This window comes from Podarcis melisellensis (genome assembly GCF_964234715.1).
Source record: "Podarcis melisellensis genome assembly, chromosome: 6".
Lineage (NCBI taxonomy): Eukaryota > Metazoa > Chordata > Lepidosauria > Squamata > Lacertidae > Podarcis > Podarcis melisellensis.
In genome coordinates this window covers 29,911,675-29,936,103 of record NC_138538.1, presented here as the reverse complement: position 1 = coordinate 29,936,103, position 24,429 = coordinate 29,911,675, and the positions used below count along the sequence as shown (strand labels likewise).

The 24,429-nt window shown below is 42.7% G+C and overlaps 1 protein-coding gene across 2 annotated transcripts in view; it reads left to right on the top strand.

The window, feature by feature from the left end:
- Positions 1-676: 676 nt before the first annotated feature.
- ACSS2 (acyl-CoA synthetase short chain family member 2) overlaps positions 677-24,429 on the top strand; it is a 55,759-nt gene continuing 32,006 nt past the window's right edge. The window contains exons 1-2 of one of the 2 annotated variants that reach the window (XM_081916843.1): positions 677-921; positions 5,244-5,439. In XM_081916843.1, coding sequence (XP_081772969.1) covers positions 789-921; positions 5,244-5,439 — 329 coding nt within the window. In that variant the 5' untranslated portion in view covers positions 677-788. The remainder of the gene's footprint in view (positions 922-5,243; positions 5,440-24,429) is intronic. The other variant, XM_081916844.1, reaches the window with a different exon arrangement.

Below are 24,429 nucleotides of genomic sequence, written 5' to 3'. Positions count from 1 at the left end.
GATTTGTTGTTATCATTGTATCAAAGGTGGTTTTGTGCATGGGGGTAGCAGCTGTATGTTGCAGCTTGTGAGGAGGGGTCAATTATAAAAATAGCATATAGGAAGGGGTAACCTGCTCCCCTAACTCCTGACAATTAGACATGCTCCCTTTGAAACTACTACTTTTTGAAATAAGATCCTATCCACAGAACTCCCAAAGCTACCTCTAATTTGGTCTTTGGGCATTTGAAGATGCTTTGGAGGGCAGAAGGAGTATCTCATGTTTCAAAGTTGTTCTCTTTATGGTCGAGCACACTTTTAAGGACCGACAGAAGAGAACGTTCAGCCCAATCCTGCCCAAATTCTAAGTTCCACCAGGACCTACCTGTGGCTGTCACGTGTGTCCAGAGACACTGCCTCGTGGTTCTACTTCCTCTCATTTCATATTTAAAACTAGGCTAGGCCATAACTGGAATACTTGGCTCAAGGTCGGGCAGTGAACTGGGTGGAGGTTAGAACCCAGCTTTGCCTCACCTCTGTTTGAGGCAAAGGAGCAGGCGGTAGCTGCGGCCTGCGGCCAAGGCGGGCCTCCCAGCAGCAGCGGCGGCTCCAGGCCTGGGCGGAGCTTGGCGCGACTCCCTCCCTTTCCCGCCGGCGCCTCCCCGGCTCCTCCTCCTCCTCCTCCTGAGGCTGGAGGAGGCGGCGCCACAGCGGTGTTTCCTAGTCGAGGCGCCCGCCGCCTGCTCACTCGCTGGCCGCCCGCCGCTTCAGCCCCGTCTCGCTGTCTCTCTCGGCTGGAGCCCGACGAGATGGTGTTGCCCGACGAGAAGTGCGCCGCCGCCGGGGTGTACCGGGCGCTCCCGGACCTGGCTCGGGAGGCGCATGTGCCTTCCTTGGAAAAGTACCGGGAGCTTTACAGCCGCTCGGTGGAGGAGCCGCAGGGTGAGCGAGGGGCCAGGCCCCGGCGCGGCGCGAGGTTCCCGGGCAAGCTGCAAAGCCAGCCTCCAGGCCCGTGCCGCTCGCCGGCCGCCGTGCCAAGGGCGGGGAGGAGGAGGCGGCTTGGCAGGGGGAGAGCGGCGGCCGCCGTGTGCGAAGTTTCCCAAGGGCGACTGGGTCCGGGTCCACATCTTCGCCTTCCTCGTGGGCTTGCATGGCTCGCTCTCCTCCACGCCCTTTCCGACTCGGCGCCAGCTCCTTGTTGATATGCGCCGCTGCTCGGCCCGCAGCTTTTAGAGGAGTCCCTCGGGGCCTTGTGCCCTTGCTTGCCCCGGTGGGTGGTACCCTCTGGACGGGCTGCTCAGGTTGCTGTGCTCCATTCGGGAGCCTTCGGGTGGTAACAGGTGTGGCGGCAACCGACGCATCTCCCTGCTCGTCTTACTTTGCCCGGGTGGTCCGTCCCCACCGCGTGCACATTCGCGCGGGCAGCCTTCGTGGGCAGCCTTCGTGGGCACCCCAGCCTCAATGCATGCTAACGCTCGCAAGCATTAGCGTCATGCTAGTTAGAGTTTCCGCAAAGATACAAGGCAGAGTCCTCCTCTGCTCTTGAACTTCTGTTGGAGACTGAAGCAAGCAAGGGATGCGTCTCGCTCAATACTTGGGAGGCCAGGGGTTCTGTGTTGTAAGAAAGCGACCGTGTTACTTGGAAGACAGTACTGTGTTAGCAGTTTGGGTGATGCCCAACTGTGTACATGAGTTTTCCTTGTAAATTCCTAGAGCTTTGCTACCGCTTTTGCAAGCATGCCAAGCTCAGCAGACTTTTCCCTTGTGGAAATGCACGGCGCTGAGCTAACATTGCTTGATAATTCAGTCAGGGGTATGTGCTAAATGCACAACACCTGGGATAATTTCCCCCCAAATATGATCATTGGCTAGATGTTACACAAGTTAAGCCCTCTGTGAGTAGTGGAAGAAAGTGGGTAATCTTGCAATTCTGTGCTCTCTCTCTCTCTCTCTCTCTGTGTGTGTGTGTGTGTGTGTGTGTGTGTGAGAGAGAGAGAGAGAGAGAGAGAGAGAGAGAGAGAGAGATTGATTGATTTGTGAGGCCTGGGTCCATATTGTGCAAATTCCTGGGCTGTGTTAGCTAGCAACAGGACCTGACCTGTTGCATGGGATATATGGCACTCTCCTAGTTGCATGGGATATATGGCACTCTCCTAGTGTTGTATAGGGTCTGGTTTGCCTTTGGATTCCAGAACTGTGGTAGTAGTTGGGCAAATAACATTTGAGTTTTATTTGTAGAGGAAAAATCCTTGGGAAAATCATAGCATCACCATGTCATCTGGGTGGATTGTGTTGTGTAGCAATAACTTCAGCAGTACTTCTCTTCTTCACTGCCAACTGAGAATGGGTTTAGGCAGCCTGTTTACTGAGGATTCATCTTTTTTGCATAAAGTTTGTGGGGAAGTTATGCAACTGAAAATTCATTATGATTTGTTTGCTGGAAGGTTATCTGACATTGTGCCAAGCAGTTATTATCTCACACTTTTCAGTGCATTTCCCCATCACTTTCCTTACTGCAAAAAGTCCACTCCCCAGCCCTGTTGCACAGCCAAAATTGTCCATTGGTCCATCTAGCTCACTGTTGTCTACACTGACTAGCAGCTGCTCTCCAGAACTCTTCTAGCCCTACCTGGAGATGCCAGGGACTGAATCTGAGATCTTTCACGTGCAAATTGTATGCCTTACCACTGAACTGTTGCCTTTTGCATTTAGCATTTGGCAATCTGGCAGTACAAAAGTGAAGGATCGCTGAAATTGTGAATCAGACCACAGAACCACATCTGTGTTCTCATAGATACAAATGCATGCTTGTTAGGGACAGTTCTAGCCAGTATGGCACTTTTGCTTCCTATTGGGGCTTTTGGACCAGTTCAACAGGATGCATACATGTGAAAATGTCTGGTCAGATTGGGCAAGTTATGTAGCTGACACCAATTTGGATAATAAATGATGCTGCATTCTGACCTTGCATCATTATGCCAAGCCTCTTATTTGAATGCTTATTACGAGACTTCTAACACAGGAGAGGGAGAGAGAGAGAGAGAAATTTTTTCTATCTCTTTGAGTTCTGTGGGTATAAAGTTGTCAGTGTTTAGGGAGTACTGAAGTTTTATAGCAATATGAAATACAGTATTGTAGTGCTGATTTAGTGGTGAACAGGTGAACCAGTGGTGAGCAGTAAAAATGATGGGTGCAATTTATATTTGTAGAGTTTGGAGTAATTATAATTTCTAGCAGGCTCTTGCTGGAAGTGGTCTACCTAGATGGCTGCTATCTTTTCATTGTTTTATGCAGATACAATAATTATGCTTTTGTTAAAGATGTCACAACTTCAGGTGTGCTCAGCTGCATGGTTAGAGCAGTGTACTTTAAAAAGGCAAATAGGGGCTGATGGACTATGGGAAGTGTCTTAGCTCAGTGGTACAGCATCTGGTTTGCTTGCAGTATGTTATAGGTTCAATCCCTGACTGGGAAAGACATCCCACCTGAAACCCTGGAGATCAACTGCCAATCAGTATAGGAAATACTGTTCTGGACAGATCAATGGTTTGACTTTGTATAAGGCAGCTTCCAAGATAGTATGGACAATTATTCCTGGATGCACCCCAATTGATCTAAAATTTACTGGGTTGAAGTGCTGTCTGTCTGTTTATGCCTCAAGCACCCAGGTATATTCAAAGAAGTAGTGTTTGGCAGATTTCCATATGTGACATTTCTCTAACCTTCAGCATGAGGAAGTATCAGTGGCCCTTTGTGTCATTAGTACAGAAGTTGTGGTATACTGTGCCAAGATACAATCTAATGTATCAATGCTGCTCTTGTGTAAATTTTGTGTATATTTCTCAAGCTGACACAGACAGTGTTGGGGTGTGTTTCTAGTGACTGTGAAAGACACTTTATTTAATCAGGATTTTATTGGACATTATTTCCGGTCACAAACTCTCTTGATTTTTTTTTGTATTTGAAATTTCCAGCCTTGTATCAGCTTTAAAGGCTAACGGATTTACTGTTTATGCAATAAGTTTTTGTCAACTAAAACATGCTTCTCCCGCACTCAGTAAGGCACCCAAAGGTTGGGAGGTTTTTCTTGTAACAAACTAACTAGGCTAGCCCTTTGGAGTGTGGGGATGTTTCAAGTACAGTATTTCTGCATGAAAACAGGAGAAGTCTTGTCTAAAGCATGTGTGTGTCAACATAGATTAAGTAATAGAGTTTTCTAGTAACAATTTCCAGAGGAGAAGTAGCTGTGTTCATCTTTTGCATTAAAACCAAGAGTCTTGTGGCACCTTAAAGACTAACCAGTTTATTCTTGCATAATTTTGTATGGACTACAGTCCATTTTTCCAGATGCTAAAAGTGTTATCCTTAGTTACAGGTAATGCATATCTGGGGGTTTTTTTGGGTGTACGATGATGATGAGGAATTGTAAAGTGAAGTAACAGAAAACATAAATGCAGAAAAATATCTGATGATAAGTAATTAACAATGGCAATTCATGAAACAGTCACTGATAAACAGATACCCACATCTATCAGCCAATTAGCATGCGTAGTATGTGAGAAATCCATCGCCATGGTTCAATCCTCAAGTGATGGCATTGAATCTCTTGATATATTGTAATCTAGCAGTCTCACTAGCAGTTTTCTTTTGAATTTTCTTTGCTTTAGTCTCTTGCAGAGTGTACTGAGAGGGTGAAATGTACCTTCTCCTGACTTTCCTGTATTTCTGGTGCCAGGGTGTTGTGTGTGTGTGTGTGTGTTTGCATGGAGACTGTGCTGCTTGTCATGCAGAATGTGAAAGGGGATTGGTGGCAGATGATGGCCTGTGTCACTTTGGAAGATGGGCAAGTGAATGAACCCCAGATGCTGAAGATGGCATTATTAAATTCTGCAAGAGAGTTTACAGAGTAGGACAATCCTATGCATATTAATCAGAAATAAGTTCCACTTATTTTCAGTGGGGTTTACTTCCAGGCAATTGTAGGATTTCAGCCTAAGTCTTTCCCCTAAATAAAACCAGTTCAGCACCTGCCTTTTGTTTTTGGCCATAGCCAGGATTTTTGTTAGGGGAGCAGGCAGGCCTTTTGTTGCAGGGGGAAGAACCAGAGTTTGCCATGTATTTTATTGATTTTTGATTTAGGGGAGTAGCTGCCCCTCCTTGCCCACTCTTGGCTACGTGCATGCTTGTGTTGGTACCTTAAACCATATAGAATGGTCTTAAGTTTTAATGTGGTGTTTTATTTATTTATCTTTTTTATCTTGCAGAATTTTGGGGAGACATTGCCAAAGAATTTTACTGGAGGAGCCAACATACTGGACCATTTCTGCAGTACAACTTTGATGTCACAAAAGGGAAAATCTTTATTGAATGGATGAAAGGGGCTACAACCAACATTTGCTACAATCTATTGGACAGAAATGTCTACGAGAATAAACTTGGGGACAAAATAGCTTTTTACTGGTAACATTCTTATTTCAATCAAGGAAACCCTCTTGTAAACATAGAATTAAGAACATTGCTGTGGTATCATTGTGTGTTGGCAGCCGAGTATAGAGACAGGAGACATAAATGACAAGAGAATGAGGATTGTGTCATTAGAGCAGTGTTGGTGAACCTGAAATCCTCCAGATCCTTTTGGACTCCAACTCCCATCAGCCCCAGCCAGCATGGTCGGGGATCAAGCATTATGGGAGCAGGAGTCCCCTAACATCTGGAAGACCACAGCTTCCACATTCCTGCATTAGCGTGAGCGTGACTGGAAAAAAGTCTACAAGGCACACAATTTTAAAAGGGTAAATTTTAGGTTTAGTTTTTTAAAAAAATCTTTGGTACAGCCTTTGCCAGCTTGATGCCCTCTAGTTGACTGTTGCATTTGGGAGTTATACCATGGTGCTTTTAAAATGCTAGCTCTCTCCCACCCATGAACAGAGCCTGACATTGTGAAGTTCAGATGCTTGATTGAAGTGCAGAAATTCTAAGGTGAGATGTGGCATTTGATGCAGGAAGTATTTGCTGCCCTCATCCAGGAAGTACACCAAACTTCATTAGCATTCACGATACCGCTCCGCTTTTTGCCTTTTTCAAGGAGACTCATAAATGTGATATCATTTTTTCCCCTTTGCGTAATAGTGCTCAGTCTGTTCCTGTGCCAAGGGACACTAATGCAATTTGTTTCCTTTCTGAGACAGTTCTAGTTCCTTATTTCTTTAATTAGCTGTTACACCCTTTACAGGCCAACGGAAAAGTCAGAATTCACTCTACATTTCCTATCTATGTTACTAGGAAGAAACCCACACTGATCTTCCTGAGACGGTACTCCTAAACAAGTGTACTAGGCTTGCAGCTGTCATCATATTAGTGCTTTAGATGCATGCCTTTATCTTCTGAATATGCTTCAGGGTTCAACTGGTGTTGTGCCTTTGGTTTGGTCACATTGTTTTCTGACAATCCTAGGATCAAGGTGAGGGCTATAAACAGGCTGCAAAAATACATATTTCATTAAGGAATCAGGTGAAGTTTCAGAATCTGGATTTCTTAGCTGTTGCAGTGTTACCATCAGGCATTCATTTGTGAGCTTATATTGCATGTATGCTGCTGTACTTGGTTGCAGGCTGCAGAGAATTGCTCTGATGTCCCTTCTGATTCTGTTGTGCCACCTTAGTGAATATCTAGGAGGAGTTTCCTTTGCATTTTTGTAAGAGATTCTGCACCACCCTGTGTTACTTTGTGAACTTGTGCCTGAACCTAATGGTGTTACTTCCTTAGATCGGCATTTTACTGAGATGTACGTCCAGCGTTAATATTCTTGACATTCTGCTCACTGTGGGCCATTGCAGATGCTGTGAAAAGTGTGAGACAGATGCATACTGTTTGATGCCCTTGGAGGAGCAATGTAATAAATAGCATACAGATCTGGATCAGACTGCAGGATTGCACCCTTCTCTATTCCCCAACCTCTCCCCAGAGTTCAAATTCGGGCTCCTGGGCCTAATTGCAGCTGACTGTTCTGTCAGCAGCAATGTTAACTGTTAACCAAGAGTCCCACTTGATCTGAAGTCAGCTTCGAGATGGTTTCAGATCATGAATGAAATAGGCATACTGGTTAATGCTTACCTGGTAACTGTCAATATTGATATACGGCCAGGCTGTTATGTTAGGCCAGTAAGCAGGAATTCACTCTCAGTTGGTAGAGCATGAGACTCTTAATCTCTTAATCTCACGGTCTTGGGTTCAAGCTACACATTGGACAGAAGATTCTACATTGCTGGGGGTTGGACTAGATGACTAGAATTCTATGATTCTATAAGAACAAAGAATTAAGGGAAAGGAACATGAAATCCTGCAGGCTGCCCTGATGGTTTCTCCTCATTAAGCAGTCACCGGCATTAATTATGCAGCAGCCCTGTGAAGCAAAGCACTGTTGGACTTTGGTGCAGGTAAAGGGAAGTTATTGCTAGCAGATTTGTTTTTTTAATTGTTTGGTCTGGTTAGAGATCAAGCATCTTTCTTGAACTTCTTATTGCTTCCAAGAGGAAATGAATGAAATAGTAACCTTTTTCAGTCAAGGGGCTGTGTTCCATATGGGGAGCCTCCCAGAGGCCACATGCCAGTGAGGATCAGGCCAGAGGCAAAAAGCAGGTGGAGCAACAGATGCTGCTCTTAAGTAGATGGCATTCCATCCATGAAAAAGCCAGAAGTTTCTGTGCACACAGGTGCATATGGCTCTCTCCATCCAGGCAGGCATCAACACAATTCAAGGACACATTTTGGCCAGGCAATAGCACTCAAGCAGGGCTAGTGAGCTGTGTGGTCTGGCTAATGGCCATGGTATAAGGAAAGTCCTTAAGATACCCATGCCCATTATTGAGCAAAGAAACTTCAGAGTGAAACTCCAGTACAGAATTAACCCATATCAATAAATTCAATTTAAACACCTGTGACTTAAATCAATATACTAGGTTTCTATCCCATCAAGATGTTAAGTGGCATTTGTCCCATGAAAACATGGGCTATAGTATGTATTCATTTTATTTAACACAATACATAAAGCACTTGTTTGTAAATAATAATAAATTAGTATTTTTTTAATTTTCTTATACCACACCTTTCTTTCATCATGGAATTTCCATCATGTGGTTCCCAGGAGGTCTCCCATCCAGGCAGTGACCAGATCTGTACAGTGGTACCTTGGGTTACATACGCTTCAGGTTACATACGCTTCAGGTTACAGACTCCGCTAACCCAGAAATAGTACCTCAGGTTAAGAACTTTGCTTCAGGATGAGAACAGAAATCATGCTCCGGTGCCGCGGAAGCAGCAGGAGGCCCCATTAGCTAAAGTGGTGCTTCAGGTTAAGAACAGTTTCAGGTGAAGAACGGACCTCCAGAACGAATTAAGTACTTAACCCAAGGTACCACTGTACCTCCTTAGCTTCAGACCATTCTCTGGAATTGTTGCTACAGACTAACGTGGCCACATCTCTGGGATTTGTTTACTATATTCTGTTTTGTCTCTCCAATTTGATGTTTTGTAAATCTGCTTCTCATTGTGTTGCTTTCTGTTTGGGGACTGCACTTTTGTGTCCCAGATTTTTGCCTACCATTACAACAAAGACAATGGCAGCAATTCCTGTCCTCCTGTATCAGAGATGGGGAACTGGCTCTGTCTGGACCTTTATCTCCACACACCCTTATGGGCCAAGTGTCACAAGTGCGCAGGAATGCATATACCAGAGCATATTTCTATTCTTTTTCTTTTTTAAAAAAGAATGTATCCCTTTAATTCTAACTCATAAAGTTGAAAAGATATGAGTTTAAAGCCTTGGTGATGATAAAAGAGTTTCCAAAGCATGAAACCACTCTGGTTGCATATGAGCAAGGAGTAACATTTGCCACTATGGCTTATAAATTAGACAGAGGTTCTCTTTCTCTGGTATGTAAGGAGATAAAATGCCTTTATCTGGAGGGAAATCCCAGAAAGGGCTGCTTTTGAGATGCAATCTGACATCTAAGATAAGGATTTATGTTGGAGCGTAAATCTGGTGCTCTGTGGGAGAGCAAATTCTATTCTTTCACAAAACTTGAAAGTTCACAACTCATGTGTTTGTACGTGGGGTTGGTGCATTCCAGTTCACCAAACCAACATGTAGACCTTATCGCTTTTTCAGATTCCCTTTTAAGGGTTGCTGTTTGCCCTGCAAACACAGAAAGATACTGCAGAGAAGATGGTTCTTTGGTTCAATCTAGACGATAAGTGAAAAACCAACGAACAGCCTTGCATTCCTGGTTTTTTTAAAATAAAATGAAAGCATGAAAAACTAATAAGTAGTAGAGTGAGGGGAGGGGAGAAGCCGATTAACCCTTACACTTTCTGCCACTTATACATACAAAATTGCCCATCCCAAGCTGCTATCCCACAAGTGTTACATGGTGCAAGGTTGGGCAAATGTTGTCGAACTGGAAACTCCACAATGTATTTTTGAGGTTGCCTTGGAAATTAGGGCTGTAGCACTCCTATTGTCATGATGAGATTAGAGCTTGGGTTTTCTTCAGTATTTTCCAGAGTTCATATTAGCCTGCTTTTCACACCACACCAAGCCAATCCATGGCTTGATGCAAGCACAGGAGTGTACATGCCCCTGGAGAGGAGTTTGTGGCCATTTCACTCCTCCCCAGTCTTTTGCTACACCATGCTAACTCATAGTTTGGCTCAGTGTGTGGTCTAAACCTGGGTTTGTGGTTTAGCTCTCTACAGACTAACCATTAGTTGCAAGCATGAGGTGTAAACCATGAGCCAAGTTATTTTGTTAGTTAAATGAACTGTAAATCATGCTGAATAAAAAGCAAAACATTTACATGGAATCGTCTGTTTGCTTCATTTCAATAATCCATGCCAAATAATGGTCATTAGTTGAGACCTGATATTGATCTGATCCTTTGAACAGTGTGTAAAATTGAATTTCAGTATTCCTTGTTTTGTTTCGCTGATGTATATTAAGTCCCGGTTCAGCCTGAAAAGAAAGTGCTGCTTCCTGATGTGTATAGCATTTATTTATTATATAAGCAAAGCGGCATTCTAGCTCTGCTTGTGTTAGTTACCCTTTAAAGTTTGTGCTTTGAACTCTAACAGTAGCTTTAACTGAGGTTACAGTGAGTCTTTCCCTCTAGCTTGAGTTGATACGCATTATGAGCATCGGGTGTACAATGTCTATATGAGGTGTAACAATAGAGGTGTCTGGCATGTGGATGTTTTTAGGTGTGGGTTTGTTGGTTGATCTCCACTATAAAATACTGTCACCTGCTAGGCAATGTAGATGCATTTTTAAAGAAAACAAACAAGCAGTTTCAAGGTCTTGTTCTTCTAGATCCATAGAAAATAACAGCTGTGTAAGATCAGAGCATTGGATCAATGCGTGGGTCTTAAACTCAGCACTTTCTGACGCTAGGGCGCATGAGAGGAAAGTAGATTATGTCCTAAATGTGTGGCCACTGCCAAAAATCTAGCAAATTTCCCCTGCTTTTCTGTAACATTTAGTACAACTTGTGTCCTGACATTAGTGTTGTGTACTTTGCCTGCTACTACTGTTGGCAGTCTGTTTAGGTGACAGCTGTGGATAGGAAGAACATCAAACTTTGATACCAGTTATGAATGGGTGAAACTAAATAGGACACTTTATTGCCTTCTGATTCCATTTCATTATTACACTGTCTTACAATTTTGGTAGTGTTAGATTAGTGCCGTCATCATTGTGGTATCAATAATACACAAAGAGTGGTGGATGGAGACTTGGTACATTTTCTGATGTTACACTTCTTATCTGTGAATGCCTATTTGCCTTCCTTCTGGCTTGTTGCTGCTTCCTTCTCAGCCACCCAAACTGCAAGACCAAACAGTGTTCTACTTCCTTGCCACAGGATATTACAGATACTGCATTAGCAAACCTTGATTTTTGACTCTTTCCGCCTTTTCCTAGCCCCTCCCATCTTTTGCCAAATCTTCTAAAGAGTTTTGCTAACAGCCGTGGACTGCTTTTCAAATAGTTTTCTACAGTACAGCTGCCTTCTAAAGATTTGGCCTTTTTTTGCATGTGTCAACAAGACACAAGACAAATAATACCATTGTTTTGCTCTGGGATGATATTTCATCTGTTCTGAAGTAGAAACATAACCTGCAACTTTTAATGTATGTGTTTGGCATATATTTTCTCTCTCTCTCTCTCCATAATTAGCTGTCTTCAGAATTCTAGTTCTTGCAAGATCTCATTACATAAATTGTATTTCATCCACAAAGATACCTGCCAAGACTAAAATTGAGTAAGAAGCCAGCCTGACTAATGTAATAAGCTTGGGAGCATAGATGTCTCATATACTGATTAAATTGGAGGCCCAATTCAATTTCTAGAAGCATGTACATGGTGTTTGTGAAGGAACTTTCCTACTGAAGAACTTCTTTAAAAGGCCACATGGCTAGCTGAGTATTGTATTGCTGTGGGGTGCTGTAATTGAGAATGGATGTAACAACAAGCAGTTGGTGTTGATCTTTTGTGGTATTGAGAAGTTGTATATTCATGCACTAGCTCATCAGTTAGTCTGCTAACATGAATGGTTATGCCTGATCACAATTTGCAAGAACACACCTGGGGAGAATCCCTTCCTTATTCACAGGGAACTTATTCACAGTGTATGTGCTTGTCTAAGCCATTTTGAAATGAATGGGAGTTGCACAAGATTGCAACAAAGTGCTTCTGCAACTCCCATTCATTTATTAGTGCAGTGGTACCTCAGGCTACAAACACCTTGGGTTACAAACACTTCGGGTTACAGACTCCACTAACCCGGAAGTAGTACCTCGGGTTAAGAACTTTACCTCAGGATGAGAAAAGAAATCGCTCACCAGCGGAGCAGTGGCAGCGGGAGTCCCCATTAGCTAAAGTGGTATCTCAGGTTAAGAACTGTTTTAGGTTAAGAATGGACCTCCGGAACAAATTAAGTTCACAACCAGAGGTACCACTGTACCAACAAAGGATTTTAAAGCATCTGCAGATGGTAGGTAGAGCATTGGAGGTGGGGAAAAGAAAAAAAAACAGGCTGATGTTGAAGCTGTTCTGAACTTGCAAGAGTTCACATAAATGGTTTTGTCCTTGGTCCATAGAAGCACACTGATTTTCAAAAATGTTGATCTTGTTGAGTTCATGGTTCTGCTTATTTAAAAGAGCCAGCATGGTGTAGTGGTTAAGAGCGGTAGTCTCGTAATCTGGGGAACCGGGTTCGCGTCTCCGCTCCTCCACATGCAGCTGCTGGGTGACCTTGGGCCAGTCACACTTCTCTGAAGTCTCTCAGCCCCACTCACCTCACAGAGTGTTTGTTGTGGGGGAGGAAGGGAAAGGATGTTAGCCGCTTTGAGACTCCTTAAAGGGAGTGAAAGGCGGGATATCAAATCCAAACTCTTCTTCTTCCAAAAGAAATGCCAAATTTCTTTTTTTCCCAAAAGAAATGCCAAATCGCAGTAAATGACTTCAAAGTTGGTGTACTGTGGCAGGGCAGTGCATGATGTACTGATGTGTGTCTGAAAAACCCTAAACCCTCTTATGGGCAGTCTTGGAGCAGTTGAGGTTATTTCACATCTATTATTATTGCTAAATCTTGGTGATTAAGAATGTGGGCAAAGTGCCGTATTCTTACAGAGAGCTGGTTTTTCCAGCATTTCTGAGCTCCCTATACTGAGGTTGGTGAGTCTGTTAGCTGTGTTGCCAGAGTGACTGAAACCAGCTGCACAGATGTATGGCTATGGCAGTGCAGGTTTCATTATATAACTTTGGGGTGATTTTCTGTTGCTCCACCTGTAGTCCCAAAGCATAAGATTAGTGCAATTTTTTTTTTACCATCTACTTGATTTGTGTCTGTGCCAGATTTTATATGTTTATTGTTGTGCTATTGCTGAGTTGGTTTTTTAAATTGATTTCTGGTTTTATTGAGTTGCATAGTGTGTTAATTTTACTGTGTATGTTGCTCAGAGAATGTCTTTTTATTAAAGGTAAAGGGACCCCTGACCATTAGGTCCAGTCATGACCAACTCTGGGGTTGCGATGCTCATCTCACTTTATTGGCCGAGGGAGCCGGCGTTTGTTCGCAGACAACTTCCAGGTCATGTGGCCAGCATGACTAAGCAACTTCTGGCAAACTAGAGTAGCACATGGAAACGGCGTTTACCTTCCCGCCAGAGCGGTATCTACTTGCACTTTGATGTGCTTTCGAACTGCTAGGTTGGCAGGAGCAGGGACTGAGCAACGGGAGCTCACCCCGTCACGGGGATTTGAACCGCCGACCTTCTGATCGGTAAGCCCTAGGCTCTGTGGTTTAACTCACAGTGCCACCCGCATCTTTTTATTAGGCTGCTCATAAATTGAATAAAATAAATGAATATAAATTGGAGGTATAAGTTGTATGCTTAAAGAAGTTTGGAAATCGCCTGGAAGGCTCACACACAGCCCAGATGGATCATATGTGACACTGTGCAAAACTGAATTGCACTTATGAAGTGAAAATTATGTTTCTTAATGGTGGATATTAAACTCAGAAGCTAAAAAGAAGGGACATTTTGATCTGCAGTGTGTTGTTTTAGCCATGTTCGTTTCCAGCATATTGAATGGATTGAGAATTCCCTAACCACATATGAACATCCATTTGCAAGAGGGTGCTTGGAGGAGTGGGAGAAAGCCACTTTGTTCTGCAGAACAATTCTGGGATCTTGGGCCAGATGTGGAGGACTTCTGCACTCACATTCTAGAGCCATTTTGGAAGATTTCCTCTATGTTCCATCTGGGCTATGTGAGATGGTCTGTCTTGGGAAATATGCAAACTTCCAGCTACAATATGTTGCTTGTAGAGAAGTAAAATATTTTGCTCCTACTGGTGCTAAGTTCCTGCACAACTAATAGAACTGGACAGAATACATATGCATGAGTCCAACCTGATGGACAACTCTCTTATGCTGTTGTATACATTTTGGGAAAGAAACTGGGAGGGTTCTTGAAAAAGCTGTTTGCTCAACATCAGTGGCCTCGTTCAATATTATGCTGTAGAAAGTGGTCAATGAGGGTTGGCCAGAAAAACAGAGTGCAATTTGCTTAAAAGGTTCGGGCAGTTCTTTGGGATTGTAAACTGTCAGTGTCCCAGAATTGCTTTTAATTAAACAAATGGTCTTATGTTGTGATGAGCTGAATCTTAATGTAAAGGTGGTGAACACTAAATCACATGGGGAAGCAGTGGTGGCATATTGTTGCTAAAATTTTACCATAAGGAGGCTGTTTCATATTGTAAAAGTGTTGATGAGAAGTGGCATGCGATTGCACATAAAAAATAGCTGGTGACATGTGGCAGTCTTTGGAACTATGCTACGATGTGCTGCTGCATATTAAATGGCTTGCTTCTTGGAGCCCTCTCCTTGTGGTTGCATTTCAGATGGCTGCTGTGCCTGTTGTTTATTTTATTTCCTTTCACCAAATTTATATATCTCTTGATGCAATCATGTCAATCATTGGGGGCTCAGTTTTTGTCTATGCAACATATTATTATAATATTTATTTATATCCCACATTTTTCCCTGACAGGGACCCAAGGTGGCTTACAGATAAAATAGAAACAACTAAAATAGGATTAAAAAATAATTAAAAAGCAGTTAAACATTATACAAACACACACGTGTGTGATCTATCAAAACATACAGAGACAACTTATCCTTTTCGCTACTTTTTTTTGCTAATGTATCATGTTAGTGGTTTTCAGCTTTCTGAGTCGTCCAACCCACCAACTTAGTTTCTCATTACATATTTGTAGAGCAGCTGTTTCTGTTGAGACCAACCTTGTGTCCCAATATTGAGTCTCAACCTGCCAGTTGAAGGCGCCATGACTTGGGGGAATTTTTCTGCATTGTTACTCTGATGTTACTGAAAAATATACTGTATCTGGCAACTAGGAGTTTGCATTTTGTTTCCCCCTGCAATGCCTTGAGCCCCGGCCAGGATAGCAGGCAGGAGTGCACTAATGTTTAGGATAGTTTCCTAAACAAGTTAGTTTTCTCTGCTTGTTGTTGTTGTTTAGTCTTTTAGTCGTGTCCGCCTCTTCGTAACCCCATGGACCAGAGCACGCCAGGCACTCCTGTCTTCCATTGCCTCCCGCAGTTTGGTGAAACTCATGCTGGTAGCTTCAAGAACGCTATCCAACCATCTCGTCCTCTGTCGTCCCCTTCTCCTTGTGCCCTCAATCTTTCCCAACATCAGGGTCTTTTCCAGGGAGTCTTCTTTTCTCATGAGGTGGCCAAGTATTGGAGTCTCAGCTTCACGATCTGTCCTTCCAGTGAGCGCTCAGGGCATTTTTCGTCTTAGTTTGGTTCCATGGGCATTTGTGTATTAAAATATGCCATTTATTCAAAACTAAAACATACTATGTTAACACCCAGCAGATGGGCTGGCTAAACGTATGCACTGCCCTTGTTTAAGCTCCAGTGTTTTGGAAAATGGACAGATGAGCGGAATATGGACAGATGAGTCTTGCCATAGCCTCTGATTAAAAAGTAATGTGTGCTGGAATTTTTTTTGCTGAAGTCCCAACAGGAAAACCCCCCAAATCAGATGCCATCTAAATCTATTAGCAGGAGTGCCAGGGGTTGGGGGAGTGCCATAATGCATGTTTTGCAATCCCTTGGTGTTTGGGCCAGTGCTGCCTCTTAGGCAGTTACATGTCATTGTGCAATGGTATCCTTTTCACACAATGTGGTTGGCAGTTCATAATGTTTAAACAACTGTTATTCTTCCTTGTTTAATTAAGTTTAATTAAGTACAACTATAGGTATTTCTCAGTGATGCCTACGACTTGATTTTTCCTGATTTTGGGACACACAGCTTGAATGGACTTGGTCTTGAGACTGACAGTTGAAACAACATTCTTGGCTATTTATTTGGGCTCTCATAATAAGATTTATGATGAAGTAGACCTTTGCAGTTTGATGAGCTGGCTCCAGAGGCTGGTGAAAATGAAGGAACAGCCCTAGAGTGGTTTAACTCTTGGCTTATCTATGGAAAATTATATCATAGAATTGTAGACTTGGAAGGGACCTCAAGAGTCAATCTCCAACATCCTGCAATGCAGGAATACTGCCCATAGCCATCCCTGGGTAGACTTGAACAACTAACCTTCTGGTTAACAGCCAGACCCACTGACCCACTGCACTAGCTGGGGTAGAGTATGTTTCTGGGAAGCTAGCCTGTGGCATTTCCTCATCAAGTAATTCTCTTTACATTTTTGTTTAACATTGTGTAAGGCTGTTGGGATAAATTGTCCAGAGTTCTGTGGTGCTGTTAGTATGCTGGTGGTACCAGCTCTTTTTTTATAGTTTTCAACCAATTCTGAAGTACCAGTTTTGAACTCAGTTCTTAAAAGGATAAGTGGAAGGTAATCCTCCTGGGGAGGATATTGCCAAACGTGGGAACCACTGGAGAAAAAGCCTTATCTGAAGTCATCACCCACCTTACCATTCTAGGTGGTGGCACCTGAAGGACCTCTGAATATTACCTTACTGAATGAGCAGCCAATCAATGTAGGAGCCAGGTGGGTTACATGAATGCCCACTTCATGCAAATAACCAGCAGTGTCGATGCTGTGTAGAACTGGATTTGAATGTTGACAGATGTCTCTGCTTATCAAGATGTCTGTGTGCAGTGACTGACCACACAACTTCCTTCATGTTGCCGCAAACTATTTCTATGTAATGGTGTTCACCACCTTATGGCCCTGGTGTGCCAGTAAGTGTGGTGTGAATACAGATGCTTCTCTCTTTGGCGTTGTTGCTGTGTGGCTTAGACTTCAGGTGACCTCTAGTCTGCCTGCTGTTTTATGTGGAGCAATCCTTCGTGTAGTGGTAATCTGCATATATGGCTGAATAGTTTTAGCAAGAGTGTGTTTACAAGCTTACCTAGCAAAGTAAAACAGGTGTAGATGTATTTGCTCAATGTATGGGAGGCGGTGTTCACCAAGTGTTCATACTGAAACAGTCTTATCTTCTCATAGTTACTCTTGCTAACTTGTGGAGCTTGTGCCAACTCGGAAATAGAAAACAGGTCTTTCTACCACAGCTGGATGGGAATGGACTTTCTCTCAAACACTTTTAGTAAAAAAATTCCTTCGAAAGAGATGGCAATGTTTGCTGTGTTCCGAACATGTTTGTTTAACAGGCGTGTTTCTTTCTTTCTGTTTATTTATTAAAGATACTGACATTTATTAAAGATACTGACTTCGTATTTCTACAGTAATGTAGAACCAAGAGCTTGAGTTCTTTTATTTTACTACAGTCATTCCACTGTTCTTCCATTACGAAACCTGGAGTAGCAAGCAGAGGGTTTTCAAATCAAAACCTATTTAATTGCAGCAAGGTTTCTGCATCGTGTACATTTGGACCATGCTTTGTGGATGTGTAATGGAGGGCGGGCGGTGTCCAAAAATATTTTGCAATTACTGAAGCAGGGTCCTAGTCTCCAGCGTCCTAGAACCACCCAATTGCCGTGAAAGGGGAACTTTTTAGTCACTGAGAAAGAAGTCTTCTCACCCTTAGTGCTGATTAGAGCTAGTTAGAGTGAAAGGTGATTCAGCCACTAAGAAATGGCTCCTAGGGTCACTCTGGAGAAGATGCATGAGAAGAACACTGCGTCCTCCAAAGCTAAGCATGTGGTAATGCTGAAAACACAAGGTGTTTCAGTTATGTGAGAATGGTGTGCAACTTCTGTTATGTACAATGGAATTTCAAGGAGAATACACCTTAAGTCATGCCAAAATAAGATATTGGAGTACTCAAAGTATTTTACCCATGCATGTACACAGAAGGTGGTTGAGATACCTGGAAGGCAACACATGATCATTGAAATGCATCCCTAATTATCATTACTGTATAATTATAAAATTGTAAGGTTATTGTGTGATCTTAGATGTGGGTGTGGCTGTGAGAGGGCATGGCTAGGACTGTCATGAAGGGACCCTGCATTTCTAAATTTCACTACTATGCTACTGATGCTTTGCAGCCAAGGCATTTGATCTGTGGCAGAGTGTACAAGTGGACCTCAAATTCTGCACACTGGCTGAGCAGTTGCAAAGTCATTGGTAGCCAAATGTTACACACCAAGCACATTAATAAAAAAGCAGTACAACCAATAGTGTTCAGTTATATTTCTCTTACCTGCACTCTATGGTTTATCAGTGAGGATTCATTAAGCATTTATACCTCATTTGAGGGCACAGTATCAATATAAAATGGACAGCTTTATCCCAGGATAAAATTCCATGTCAGTTCAATTTGTGACGGTTTTTATTTTGTCTGTTTTGACAGGCTTTGTATTTAGTGGATTCTGTTCCCTGCATAGTCACTTTCGCCTTTTCCCTTGAGGGAAAAGAGCATAGTGTTTATTTTAGTGTAGATGTTGTGAAAATTGTTTGGAAGGCTTGAAATCAAATATTTCCATCTTAGTTACTAATCCTATATATCTTGTTTCTCAGCTCTTAAAAAGTCAGGAGCTTGGCGTATGTGCTCAGAATAACTACTTCAGCAAGAGCCTGGAGTGTTGTTTCTTCCTGTATTTAATTTTGGCTTGCTAGCAGTGGTCCCCAAACATTTTGTGTCCTTGGGCACATTTAGAATTATGATAATGTGCCTTGGGCACCAGTTGCGAAATGGCTGCCAAGAGGGTATGGCATAGTACAAAATGGCTGCCATATCTATGAAAGTCAACATAGACAGGACCATAAAATTTTAGAGAGATGCAAAACTTCTAATAAATCCCCCCCCCCCCAGCATGTGACCAAATATGTTCCAGGAACTTTATTTTCCAAACATTAAATACATTAAACATTAAATACATACTACAGAATGTGTCCAATTCTGCTGCCAATACTGCTGTCACATTTGCCCAGCATACTTCGGCGTGTACTATGGATCTTTCGCCTCCTCACCACTCCAGTGAGGTGTAGTGGTTAAGAGCGGTGGACTTGTAATCTGGCGAACTGGGTTTGCATCCCTGCTCCTCCACATGTAGCTGTTGGGTGACCTTGGGCTAGTCACACTTCTCTGAAGTCTCTCAGCCTCACTCACCTCACAGAGTGTTTGTTGTGGGGGAGGAAGGGAAAGGAGATTGTTAGCCACTTTTAGACTCCTTAGGGGAGTAAAAGACTTGATATCAAGTCCAAACTCCTCCTCCTTCCCTTAAAGCCCCTGTACACCCTCAAAATCTGCACCAGAGGGTTGGGGGAACCCTGTGGAGCAGATTTTTGGGGTTTCTTGGTGAAAAGAAGGAAGTCCTATTCTGCAAGTGGAACCTGGTTTGCGCATCATTGGATACAATTCTAAGTCTTGTGCTTCCAGTTGAAGAGTTACTCTTAAACTCGGGTATTGCATGAATATTCATGCAAAATCACAAATAAATATGTATTTAAAGTTGGCCAGCTATTAATCATACTATTTTATTTATTTAAATATTTTATATCCTGTTCTTCAGTCAAAAAAGGCTTCCAGAGTGGCCATACAAATCATGAGAAAGAGAGGAAGGAAGGAAGGAAGGAAGGAAGGAAGGAAGGAAGGAAGGAAGGAAGGAAGGAAGGAAGTCCCTGCCCTCAAGTTTACAATATGAAAAGACATTATGGGAAATAAATGGATTGGAAAGGAAGAAGAAATAAGCATATGCAAACACAAGTTCTTAATTACAAAATATGGAACAGAAAGAATAGAAAAGAGTAATGTTTGGGAAACACTCAGATTAGTGTGGTGATGGGGGCTGAATGTCATCTGAAATGAGCAGAAAAGACTTGCCAAGCAGGCTGTTGTTTGAAGTCCAGGGAAAAGTCAAATCAGTCAACAAAGCTAAAAATAGCCCTGCAGAATGAACCCTCAGCCCAACACCAACACACACACACACACACACACACACACACACACAATTTTAACAACAGACCCCAAACACCGGATCAGAATCCCTGTTGGCTTTTTAGTTCTCTGGAGAAACTGGCTCAGGTGTATGTGCACACGCACACATGCACACACACCTTTTTACTGCCAACGATGCATGAGGTGGCTGAGTGGACAGCTCTCCATCCATTTGCTTCCAGAGAGAGAGAGAGAGAGAGAGAGAGAGAGAGAGAGAGAGAGAGAAGGATGGAGAGAGTAAAAGCTAACCTCTGAGGCCTTGACTGCCCTTCAAACACACAAGCATGAGATGGCCGGCTAGACAAGACATCAGAAAAAACCACACCACACCCCTCCTCTATTTTGGAAAAAAGGGAAAAATACGCACACAAGAAAAAACACTCAGAAAAGGGAGAAATGGAAGAAGTGGCCTCAGTGGTCCAGAGTTTCCCCCAACAACCCCCTAAGTTTAAGGCAGCTATTCTGGCAAGAAATAGACAAAGGTCAGCAGAATGCTGTCCCTTTAGTTCTGCAAAAAGAAGAAAAATTAAAGCCTCACAAAAGGGAAAAAGTTGTAAAAGTGGTTTCTACAGTCCAGAGCTCCCCAGCCAAGCACAAGTGACACCCAACAACTGCCACCCCCCAATAAAACAAGAACAAAAAAAATCTATCAAACTACCTATACTCAGCCACTGGCACTGCTTGCTTTTTGGCAAAGTGTAACTCCTTTTTCCCACCTGTACTTTTCCTGTCCAGAACAGAAGGGAGAGGGCAGCTGCCACCCAGTCAGCATTGACTTTGGAAAGGGGCAGCGTGCTCAGTCTATATGTAGCGCAGCAAAGAACTCTGAAGTTCAGTGGCGGTGCTTTTCAGTTGGTACTTTCATGGGTACCAAAGGGATTGTACGCAGGTCAGTGTTTGAAATTCCCTGGGCATCAGGTGTGTTAGTGACTTGGCATGGCCAAATTTGAGACGTATGGTCACAATGTATGGCAACTGAGACTTGAAAGTAAAACTGCCGCAGCCCGAGTCACCTGGGTGTTGCTGCAGGCAGTGTGAGAGTAAAAAAATGGCGCCCTGCATGACTCACAAGTAAGATTGCTTTTAAAATTGCAAAATAAAAATTACAACTAGGCATTCTGTTATGGCACCATTTGGCAAATAGCTTATATACCTGCATTTCCAACACTGATGCAGGTGTAGTTCTGCCAACAGGTGCTGCATTCGCAATGCCAACCTGTAGAAATGAAATCTGTGTATGAAGTGGTGTTTACATGAAAAAGTGGAGTTTATCTTGCTTGTAGGGCTTCTAGAAGCCCAATTTCTCCAAGCCACTTTTGCACATTTTGTTATTTCTTTGGGGGTTGTTTTTTTAATGAAAGAAGGAACAGTCTTCTTTCACTTTTATTCCCTCGACTTACTTACTCGTTGGGGAATCTGTTTCCCTTTACTTTTTCCTTGTTACTAAATTCTTTTTAAGTTTGAAAATTGAGAATATTATATAAAATATCCACATCAATATTTATAGGAATGTCAGCACATTTTTGAGAGAAACTGTCTTTTACAAGAGCATGAAAGAAAACGTGCTTTTTGAGATGTTCAATACAAAGAGCTTTTTGAAGTTTACAAACTAATTTTCAGAGTGTGTTTACCATATGCCATACTGTCTTGAACATCAGAATGTGGAAGAAATGGCCCTCTTTCTGGTCTAGCTTTCAGTGCTGAATAAAGGTTAGTTGATATGTAAGGGTTAGGGTTTGTTTTGTTTTTTGTATCTTCTGAACAAATAGCTGATGGCAATACTAGACAATACTCAAGTAAGAAGGCCAGAAAGTGACTGAATTTTCAGTAGAGACATGCCTAAAGGTTTTGCTAAAGATGATATGAAGCAAGACATCCTTTTCTACATCCATGGCATTATTGGTGGAAGTCATTTAACTTTTTTTAAAAAAGATTTTATTTCAATTTGTTCTATTTTCTGAAAGCAAAGGCACTGGATCTTTTGTTTTATTAGTATCCACAATTTCTAACATCTTGTTGCATTTTTGTACATGTAGGACTAAGGAAGTATCTCTTTTTGTAATGTGGGCATGACCCATGCTGTTATGCGTGGGGCTTTTGGGGCTGTGTGGGGGTATTTAATATATTGTATTATAGCAGAGAGATCTGTGAATAGCTTGTTAGCGTTGTTTGGTGAGCAACATCCTAGCAATCACCATATTGATGAAATGCAAAATTGCTTCTTCTTTCTGTGAACTAGCAAGGAAAATTCATACTGGGAAAAATTCTGTTTCAATATTCTTTTCTGCCCATTTAGCTTGTTGGTCTTTACATTGATCTGGCTCTCTACAGAGGTCTGGGTGGAACCCTCTTCTCCCTGTCTGATTTGCTAGGCTGGACTCAGCTCATCTTACACCACCAGCCCTCACCCTAGCTGTGAGCAAATAGGCTTCTTAGCAGTGTATGAGCCCAGGGGAGGGAATGGGTGTGCAATGTGTTGCAGTTGCATTGTGTAAGAGAACATAAAGTAAACATGAAACCATTTCATGCTTCAAATGAGGGCTCGGGTTATTGTGGAATATTCTAGCCGCCACTGCAATCGAATAAGCTGTGACTTGAGGATCTTTGGGGTTTTAACATGTGACGTCTAACCCATTTGCCCTTTTGACAAGGGAGAACAGAGTGACGCCTTACTGGGAGCAGGGAAAGTAAGACGTGCCAAATTTTTTATTCATCGTGTGCCACATTCTTGTGCAACAGATAGGTATAGAGAAGGAGTGGCAAGCCAGTGCTGCTCCAGATGTTGTTGGACTTCCATCAGCCAGCCAGCATGCCCAGTGGATGATGGGAGTTGTAGTCTAGCCACATATGAAGGACCACAGGTTCCCTGCCCCTGGCCTAGAGGCCTCAGTTAAAGGTTCTTAGTTGCATTGTGGTCTTGAGCTATGCTCTTTAGTATTTAGATAATTTGTATTACCGTATTTTTTGCTCTATAAGACTCACTTTTACCCTCCTAAAAAGTAAGGGGAAATGTGTGTGCATCGTATGGAGCGAATGCAGGCTGCGCAGCTATCCCAAAAACCAGAACAGCAAGAGGGATTTCTGCTTTCACAGCACAGTGATCCCTCTTGCTGTTCTTGCTTGTGAGATTCAGAATATTTTTTTTCTTGTTTTCCTCCTCCAAAAACTAGGTGTGTCTTGTGGTCTGGTGTGTCTTATAGAGCGAAAAATACGGTACATATTTGATTACGGCCAGGGTCTCTGTACCTCTGGGGCAGGGGAGATTGAGGATTTTCCCTTTTATGCCATTAAGAGTCCACTTCATGTAAAAGTTGAAACAATAAATGATCTGCTGTCTCCACGTTTGTATTTAAAAAGTAAGTTTAAGCATGTCATTTAAGGGCACGTTCTAAGCAGAAAAGACCCACAAGAGGATGGTAACTTTGTTAAGGCGGATGCTAACCAGATTATTGTCAGTAGTTGTTTTTTTTTTCTTTTATAGGAATCCAGTATAGGCAAGGACAGAAACAACATTAAATGTTTGGTGTTAGTGCCAATAAGCCACAGCTGTCTTGGCAACTAGTTACTTTGGGTTGTTGTTGTTTACACCCTGGTTGTAATCATGTGCATACTCACCTGGGAGTAAATTCCACTAAGTTCAGTGGAGCTTGCTTCTGAGTAGGCATGTATAGAATTGCATAATAATAGCCTTCCGGGAATGTGGAGAACATAAGGAAAAATAAATGTGCCACTTTCTGAAATGATCTGCCCCAACTTGAGAATAAGAAACTGGCAGTTAAAATCACATGAAAGCTACATAGTCCACATGGCGACAGATGCTAGGTCACCCCTCCAAACAGGCCTCTGCCTTGACTTTTGTGGCAAGACAGCAATGCCTTCTTGGCGACCATGCTGGAAAACCTCCTAAAGGGGGCATCTAATGACTTTATTTCTCTTTCAGGATGCTGAAGTATCACAAATAAAAGGGGCAGGCTAGTAGAAACTTAGAGAGCTGTTGCATTTTTATATAGGCTTGCTTGCAATGTTGCATTTGTCCCTCCACTAATCCGCATGAGGGATACCAATATTGAGCTACACCTGAAAGCATGGCTATGCCCACCCTTACATGAGCAAGAATGTATACCCTTATTAAATGCACAATAATCAGTTCTGGAGGGGATCAGCATTCAATCAATAATGGCAGCTGGAATGTGTTTGTTCTCCGCAGATACAGACAAGAACCTGCCAGGTGACTAAAGTATGGGAACGGAGCCAGGTAGTTACTGTTATGACAGTCTAGAAGAATTTCACATGGGTTCTAAATAAAATTTCCAGTTCCGGGAGCCAAAGATCAGTCTCTGATTAAATCGAAGCACAGTTTCAAACACTTGTCAGATGTTAGCGATCCATTTGCAGGCTTCAGCAGGTATGTTCGACACATTACAGTCAGGATAAGCAAGGGTGATGAGCAACCAGCCATCTCCGCCTCCAGCTTTGAAGCTGCAGAGGAGA